This window comes from Eurypyga helias, unplaced genomic scaffold (assembly GCF_000690775.1).
Source record: "Eurypyga helias isolate BGI_N326 unplaced genomic scaffold, ASM69077v1 Scaffold14253, whole genome shotgun sequence".
NCBI lineage: Eukaryota > Metazoa > Chordata > Aves > Eurypygiformes > Eurypygidae > Eurypyga > Eurypyga helias.
In genome coordinates, this window is record NW_010243174.1 from 1 (window position 1) to 9,357 (window position 9,357).

Sequence of the window (9,357 nt, forward strand, 5' to 3'; positions counted from 1 at the left end):
CGGCCCCGCACGCCCCAGTTCTCCCAGCAACCCCGCGGCACCCTGCTCCGTCGTGCAGAGCCGTCGGCTGTACTCACTGCTCACCACCTCAGCGCGAGGCGAGCAGAAAAGGCACACGGCTAACGGGTTGAGATCTGCGTCCGATAAAAACACGGCGAAGTTTCGGGAAAGCGCTGAGATCCAGGGCAGCTGGAGCACACGACTTGCAGGGTCGGGGCATGTCTGCCTGCCGGTTCCTGTTCCTTGTGTTGTTTAAAAATGGCCATTTCTGGTGCCAGTTGTAAATTTTGTTGCTCTGACTGCAAAGAGCTTGTTGTATCACAAAGGCGATTGAGTGGCCGTTCTTCAACAGCAGCACAAATGGTTTTACCACCACCGGGGGAATGGTTTTTATTGACCATTTTGACCAGAGTGAAAGCTGACACCATCTGATGGAGTCCCCAGTTGGTGGCCCATGGGAAATGATCTAATGACCAGTTCCCCTGAAGCCCCACAAAGCCTGGGCCAGAAGTGCGTTAGCAGTAACACGCTGTGATTCATGAGGTGCTCCAGGGCGTGCGGCAGCACTCTGCATGGAGCCCAGACCTCCTGTCATCTGCTTTGTACAAAGCAAAACAAAGCCCTTCATCTAGCCAGGGAACAGATAAACCATGAGCAGCAACAGGGAAAGCCTTTCCAAGCTGGTTGCCAGTGCGCTTCAGTCCTCCTCTGGAGCACTTACTTCTGCTTTAACATTCGCATGAGCAAAACACACATGCACATGGACTCTCTGTGGGGTTTTTTGTCCTATCCTGAGCTCCAGGCTTGACGCTTTTCACTTCTGGTCACTTCACAGTCCAACTGCATTTTCTTGTGTCTGGAGACAAGTCCCTCTAGTCCTGCCTGGTATCATCAAGCAGCCCAAGCTGCAGTGAGGAGGAGGTGGCTGCTTGGAAAAGCCGTTTGAGTCCCACTCATGTCAGCACGTAGTGGGGCAGGACTTGAGCCAGTCACTGACTGTGATGTAGACACTGTGCCCAACACTGACGCTTTACACCTTTCATGATACTTGGAGCTGGTGGCAATCGAGGTTACATCACCTGTTATGTCCCAGCTGCTGTGATGGAGGAGCTGGAATACTTTGCCAAGGGAAGAAAAGCTTGTTTTCTAAGTTGTTAGGTGTTTTTTAAAAGTAATTTTAAAAGGCAAATGAAGGTGTTGGTCCTATTACACTTAATCACTTATCTTGCAAGAGCTGAAATGTTAGCGATAACTTCACCGTCTTTCTGATCTTTGCACAGGAATGACTTCAGCAGCTTTGCCTTTGGGCAAAAGGGTAAGGGGTGACAGGATGGTTTGTTTAAAGCTTGGATTTCATTAAACTTTAGCTGAACCAGTTTTGTTCCAGATCAGGCAACAGTTGATGTAGTCACTGCATTTTCTTATGAAAACTATTTATAAGGAAGTGGCTAAAAGATCAGGATGTTTCTTTAGAAATCTATTTTACAAGCCAATGATGGCTGAAAAGCCCTTTGCTTATGTGATAGCAGAGATCATTCTTTGAAGCACCATCAGCCTGAAACTTTCTTTGCCTCTGTCTAGCTGAAAACAAAACAGAAGTGGCAACACAGATGGTCATACGTAACATACCCCTCGATTCCAGTGGGACTAAGCCTATTCCCACTGACTCTGTATCTGACCCAGCACAAGGAGCTCTTGAGTTACTTGGAGTACAGAGGGATTTCAGCTCTTCCATTACATGGAAGATGAGGAAAAATGATCATGGCTTGATTCAGAGCAGCAGACATCTCACCACAAGAAGCCAGAGCTAGCCTGTGGGATCAGACATTTCTTAACCATCAGATTGCAAAGGGAGTGGGGGGGTGGTGAGCAGTGGCTTACAAACATCCATTTCAGCTGCAGCCCCAACATGCCCAGCCCTTCCAGCAATTATTCTGGCTCTTGGTCATCAGTCCTGGGAAGAAGCTTCCTTTGGGGGAATGCAACTTTATGCTGCAAGTATTAGAAGTACGATAACTCAGGCTATTTGCCCCTACGCGTAGTCAAAAAAGCATATCTCTGCGTGTGTGTATATATACGATCTTTCATCTTTTTTTTTAACCAATACAGAACAGCTCAAGATAATAATATATTGACTAATGACTGGTTTAAAAATGAGGTGTCCTTCTGGAGAGCACAGCTACCTCCTACAGCCTTGAGATAAGGAGCAAGAGGTCTAATATTCCAGATATTAGAGAAGAACTGACGTATGAGAACCTAAACAGATTTTGTCACATGTGGTCTGGCAGAGGGAAAAGTGGGAATAAGGAGTCCTCCCACCCTCCTCTGTGCACTCTGTCCAATGTCTGTGGAGGATTTGGGGATGCCAACTACCCAGTTCAACAAGGGGCTGCTGGGGTAGTCGTGGAGAACGCGTCCTTCAGTTTGCACCATGTCACAAACTGAACCCAAGTCTCACTTAAGGGATGATTTAGGCTCCCCTAAGTCACCATTTAATCAGCCAGAAGTCTGTCCTGCTACATACTGAATTGAACTACCTTTTCCAGGGACAATGGTGCAGTCAGGAAAAGCTAGCTGCAAACCATTTCAAGCTGATTTTCCCTGGCCAGTGTATTTCCCTGGAGAAGTGGTAGAAGTTGTTCAATGAACCTTTTGTATTCTTTTGGGGAATGTCAGCTAATTCACATACAGGCATACTCCGTAAGTTTTTTTCTTTGTTAAGCAGCCATTGTACTACCCGCAGCACAGTGAGAGAGCACAGGGGAAAGAACAAAGAGCAGCAGGCAGCGAGAATGTGACACCAGCTCTTCCCATGCAGCTCTGTTGCTGCGGCTCGGCGGGCTGGATGTTATTTTAGTGGCTGTGCATCCCACCCATGCGTTTCTGTGGGCCCAGAAGCCGCGCTGCTGTGACGCCTTGTGAGCTTGAAGCTTATTCATGTTCAGGAATGGGAGGGTCAGGGCCATCGACACACACCAGCATCCTGCTGCCTATTATTTCCTGCCAGTGCTGGCGTCGCACCAAGCCCTAACATGACAGGTGGATGGAGTTCACAAGGAAATAATGTCATGGGCCAGTTTTCCAGGAAAGCTGTTAACTCTATTCACAAACTCGGGCCTTCAGATTGAAAGGGAATGTGGCTGAGAAGAGGTGGTGAAGGGCTGCTCTGATGTTAGGGTTTTTTTAAATAGATTATTCACTGACATCTCTTGCTGCAGTACAGAAATATTTACCTCTATATAGTGCCTACCTCTTCAAGTGCAGACTACAGCTGAATGCCTTATAACTTGCAAAAAACATGGGGGCACAGTCCCTGAAATCCCAAATGGCCATTTGGTTTCAGTCAGATTGCAAAAGATGGTAAGAAGTTAAACTTCTGCCTTTTGCTCAGCTAACTGGTTCCTGGGAAACAGAAAAGGAGAAGAAATATGAGGTGGGATCTAAGAGTGATGTTAACCTGGGACTTCAGGCATTTTATAAGAATGAAACTGATGATACAGCCAAGGATGTATCAGAAACAAGAAGACTTACATATTTTTAAAAGTCTCTGTCTCTTAACATGGCACTCTGCTATCCCTCCATGACCTTATGCAGTGTTCCACATTTGCTGTTGTTTGTTCTTCTCTTTTCTTTCCTCTTTTCCTCTCTGCTTTTAAAGTTTAATACTTTTTTTTTCTTAGTCTAGAAAGCACAGAAGAGTTAGGAAGTGAAAGCAATCAATACAAAAAAAGGTGATTTTCAAAAATGCCATGTTTGCCATAAATGCAAATTTTTGCATGCACACGTTAGGACAATAGACTCCAACTGGCTGCTCACAAAAGGAAGGATTAGGTCCTCTGTCATGTTAATAGTGACATCAACAACCTGAATAGAAGCCAAAAATTCAAGTTGATTCTGCAGTTTAAGACTATTGTTCCCCCATATGTTTAACCTCTAGGATTTAGTCTTATGTATAGAGGTTTTCCAGTAGTTATATTATTTTTCATATCATACAGTGCAATTCTTTATTTGTTATTGTACCTATGAAAGCTCCTTTGACAAAGATTTATACTGACATTGCTAAAATGTCTTACAATCTGAAGGCATCAGAGGTATTGGAAATACATATGTAATACGATGGCTGCCAATGTTGTTCTGCTCTTCTTATTTTGAAGGCCACTGTAAAAACAGATTAGGTGAAACCTGCTAATGGATATGCAACAGCCTCTGTCTCAGACATTAAAGGACTGCTAGCCCTGGACTTTAACTCTGGATAAGCAAAGCTGAGGCAAGAATAAGGGATATTGCAGTCGGCCTCTTCTGGGTCTGACCCCTCCAGATCCTGATGAGACTCTCAGGCCTTTCTTTCTTTCCATACTCTGAGCCTGGTTCCTATTCCATAAAGCTGCAGTAATATTGTTTGTTCATTGTTTGGTAACAGGAGCTTTCCCAAGTATCCAAGGCAGAGGAACTTAATTCTTGACCCAAGTCCACAAAACTAACCTTTCTCTCTCACTTTTTCTTTTTATTTATCTTTTTTTTTTTAGGACGGCAAATTTTGGTATTAGAACCATAGTCACGTACAAATATGCCATGGTAAGCGACTGGGGAATCGTAAATTGGGCGTTTTGACTTGAACAAATACTAAGCATTGTCATACCAAACTGATTATTATTTTAAAATACTGTCCCAGGCTGTAACCGGCTTTGTGTACAATAGCAATACAGGGTGTAGTTACAGACACAATTTCCTGTGCTTAGGTTTTGAAATTATTATTTAAGGTCCCCATAACATTTGCCCGGTGCACCAGCGCAATTCCCCTATTAGATAATTTTCTATCCTTGTGAGGGCAACGTTGCTTGCGCAATGCTGCCAGAGCTTTCAGGAAGGGAGAGACAAGCAATTGTGACAATAAAATTTGCATCAGCTCCCACCCAACCTCTCCCAGAACCAAAATACCATTTGTCGTATTCAAAGCTTTTTCACACCAGAAGAGAAGGTGTTTCTGAACTGGAAAGTCATTGTGATCACCCCAGGGTTGCATCCTCCAGGCTGTCTTTTGCCGCTCAGGTTCCCGTGAGAAACACCAAACAGCAATTATGGAGCTCCGTACGGCTTTGTGCCAAAGGCTTGGTAGACCGCATGATCCAGCATCCAGGCATGAAGCCCCTAATCAGTCCAGATTAGGTTATGGGGTTCAAAAGCTGAAGCAGAACTTCTGTTGCTTGTAGCTGACCAGTTTAACAGGGTTAACTCTTGTAAAAGCATTGTAAACGTGCCCTTGTAAAAACATTTCAGATCTAACCAGTTTTTGGAAAAATGAATGTGCTGTACTGACATGCTGTACTCACATAGCACCTCTCCCAGAATGATTGTTTTTAAGGGTGAAAAAGAATGTCATGCTCCTGTGCTGGACCCAGGACAAGGGTTGCAGGGAGAGAGGATTGTAATAAAAGTCCGTAATAAGTAGATTTGGAGGAAGAAAAAACATAGCCTGTGAGACGTGTGTTGGGTGTCATCACTAGTCATTCAGGAAAGATGCTGCTGCTACTTCAGTTTGTCCCAAAATCAATGCACACGAATCGTGGTGGTGAAGTCTGTGCCAGTCTTTAAGGCCACATGGCAATTTAGGAATGAAATGTGTGAAAACATCTTCAACAGCATGAGGTTTATCTGCCTTGCTCCTGCAGGACATCAGGACCGGGTACTGGAATTCTTCCCCATAAAGTTAACTACTTTGCTTCTCTGAATGAAGGACAAATTGTGAATTCCTAGCAGTTTCACTCACTGCTTGATGTGAAGATGCTTCTGCATATGCCACGTCTCACTAGGATGTGGTTCATGCTACTGAGCTCAGCAGTGTGTGCTGTGGCAGCCCCATACTACCAAAAGGCCTCTCAACCTGTCAGCTGCTATGATGGGACACGTAGCTGAAGCTTTGATATGCCAGGGAATCGTGTGTAGGGTCACTGCAATGCTGTCTGTCACTGCTCACACTGCTTAATGCCTACATGCCCCACAGTTAGCAGGGCAGAGGATGGTGCAGGCACTCTGCCGTATCCTTGTATATGCAGTGCAAACATAGAAGAGAGCCGAGATGAGGGAAATGAAATCTCTGGCAGCAGCACAGCAATTCTTGCTCACTCTTATTTACCCTTCCTGAAAAATCTGCTTCCAAAACCTCCATTCCACTGAATTTGGCCTTTTATTTTGACTTGGAGCAGAGCCTCACCTTGCACCTCTATTTTCTTCCACGCTCCGCACGCAACCTCGCCTGTATCACAGCAATGGCGAAGGGAGGGCCCACTTATGGGAAAGACTTCTGAAGAGGGCAACAGGCTGTTTCTGCTCTGGGCTCAGCCTGGGAGTCATGGAGCTGAGCTGCTACACGTGTGTAGTGGAAATCGCTGCATCCCTACAGCCCCTGCAATTCTCTCCTCGGCAGCCTGCAAAATTCCACTGAGGAAAAAGAAATGGGGAGGGGGAAGAAGGAGTCAGAAAAACTATTGTGTTCCCAGGCAAAAAAAAATAAACAGCCCCATTTAGCTTATCCAGCTCTGCTAATGTCAATCACTTTTCTCATTTTAAACAGGAAAGACACCACTTTAGTCCACCTGTTCCATTATTTATCATGCTATGCATTTCCCATGAATTGTCACTCATGCAAAACCTGTACATCGTAAGGGGACACCCTAATATTTTTAATGACCTTAAGCAAAGTGATTGACATTAGACACCGGTGTCAGATGTTCTGGTGACGCAACATGTTCTCCTAGCAGCAGGAAAGCTTCCTGCCGTGATTAAGTTAGGGCTATGGAAGTGCTAAAATGTGTTGTCAGCTTTCCTCTGATGCAAGTGATTTTATTATAGCGTCTGGTAACCACGGAGTATGGCAACGCAAATACTGACTCCAAACATCCCCTCCCATACATATAGTTCACTCTATTTAAAACACGAAGTGCTCTTTGCAAATCCGGGGATAAGTTATGGATGTGACGAGCTTAGACCATGGAGGGAACAGGAAAAGGTGGCACCTAAGCCAGAATGCCTGGGTGATTGCAGCAGGAGAAGCGTACGGCTCCGGGATGACCCGCAGAAGGCAGCGCTCTGCAGCCCCTCTTCGGCAGGTGTGCTCTGCAGTGGCATCGCCGCAGCCGTCGTGGATGCCAGAGGCTCTGGAGGGCAGGAGGTACGATAGCCCAGGCCTCACAGCGGAAAGCAAAAATCCCATCCAGCCCTTTTGAGTCTGGAGAAAGAGGCGTGTGTGTGTAAGCATGTGTGTGTGTGTGTTAGGGTTACAGAATCAAACAGCTCAGACACACATGGGGACAGCAGAGACCTGCTTTTTGTAAATATTCATAATCCCTCAGCAAACACTACAAAGATGACTTTGCTTCCCCAAGGAATTATTAGATAATTGTATCTAAAACTGACTATGTCCATAAGTGCCTGCAGAACTGACCCTTCTGATTTTTCAATAACTGAGTTGTTAATCAAGCTGCAAGAGGAATGGGCTGTCAAATGAAAATCTATAGAGTATAGAGATTTTTGGAAGAGATCAGCAGTACATATATTGACAGTAATTGTCACAGGCGTTTGCCCACAAAAATTGAATCCTAAAGCAGTCAAAGCTGAAGTAATTTGCTATCTTGACAGCAATAAAAAAGCCTTTCTAAAAGTCTAGCAGCACTGAATATTATTTTAATGAAATTTGCTTTTTAATTTTATAGCAAAATAATCAAAAGTGCTAAACCTGACCACTTTAATTTACAAAAAAAAAAAAAAAGGACTCATGTTTAAGCTATAATCATACCTCGTTATTTAGGTTAGACAGTATAATTACACATTTCTACCTATTTCTATTCAATAGTAAAACAAAATTAATATTAGTTGGTTTAAAAAAGGGGGAAAGTACCACAGATATTGGGGTGGGGAGTTACATAAAATATAAGAATCAGCTTATTGAGCAATCTGCAGTTTGGCTGGTTGTTATTGCTTTTTTTTCTTTCTTTCTTTTAGCTATGATTTAAGTCACAGACAACCTGGCCATAAGCTTGTAGTCACGTCCAATGCTGTGACTTGTCCCTTGGTCAAACGTCACAGTGTGTATTTTAAGGACATCTCTGGGATATCAAGTCAGTTCAGATTATTTTCTTAGTTCTCACAAGCTCCCTTTCCAACACGATCAGCATGCTGGAGAACGTGGTTATGACGACTGCAGTGACGATGACACTCTTTTCTGTGAAGGAAAAGTGGTTTTTCCTCCATCCCAGAAAGTATGACTACCAAGTCTGCAGTAGGGAAAACATTAAGAGCACTTGCAGAGTTTTTACGAGTCCTTCTTAAGCCATTCCATATTCATTTCAGTTCATTTCCAAAGTTAAATTAAAACCTGCAATCTCTTCTACTGATAAATAGTCAAGTTGACTTACAAAGGTTCTGTCTTCTGCCCAGCCTTCTCTTGGTTGTCTTTAACCAAACAAGCTTCGCTGATTTGCCACAAGCGCTGTCTGGCTCTCCCGCCTCTTTGCTTTCTTGTTTTGCTGCCTGATTTTCCAGCACACTGCGCTAGAAGCCAGCAAAAGGAGTCCTGATGACAAGAGGACTAATCCAAACACCGAGATGATTGATCCATGGGAATTGAAGCTGTATGCCACAGCAGTAACCACAATGCCGGCTATGAGGATAACCACACCGAAGGGAATGGTGCAGCGGTAGCAGGAGAGTTCTGCTCCCCCTGTTGCTGCAGTCAGCTGGCATTCACTGACAAGAGGGATGGTGGTTATCACACAGTCATTGTTATTACTCTTCTCCATGGTTACAGAATCGGGATGCTTCGGAGTGCCCAGAATCTCTTTAATAGGTTCGTTTGTCATCTTGATTATCCTGACTCAGTCAATTCTTAGGCTAGAGCAGGGTCTGGCGAACACGCACTGCACTGTGGAGAGAAGAGCATGAGTTCAACGGAGAAGCATTACCATTACTTGAGAAATGTGTGACACAGAAGTATGCCACTCAGGTTCACAAAAAAACAGATGCTCTCACCCTACAAGGATTTATGGACAATCTTAATTGTAATACTACTGATTGTGGTAGATCTGAATCAATTCTTAGGGTCGTCATCAGTATGTCCATGCATGCTAGAAAGAACAGTCAGAGACCAAGACAAACATCAACTTCTATGTGCTGTGGGCCAAATCCAATGTTAAGTTATATCCTAAAGTCAGTGTTTCTGGATGCAATTCAGATTTCAATGGCATTACATCTTCTGATGAGGAGGTGAAATTCATGGGCTGTTTTGGTTAAAAATTCTACTCCTGCTCACACACATTTTTTCACATTTTTTCTTTATATATACACCTACAGACACACGCTACG

General features: G+C 44.1%; 1 protein-coding gene across 1 annotated transcript; it reads right to left on the reverse strand.

Moving 5' to 3' along the window:
* Positions 1–8,450: 8,450 nt before the first annotated feature.
* Positions 8,451–8,855, reverse strand: TMEM100 (transmembrane protein 100). The gene has a single exon (XM_010149312.1). The coding sequence runs from the start codon at positions 8,853–8,855 to the stop codon at positions 8,451–8,453; it is 405 nt and encodes a 134-aa protein (XP_010147614.1).
* Positions 8,856–9,357: the final 502 nt, after the last annotated feature.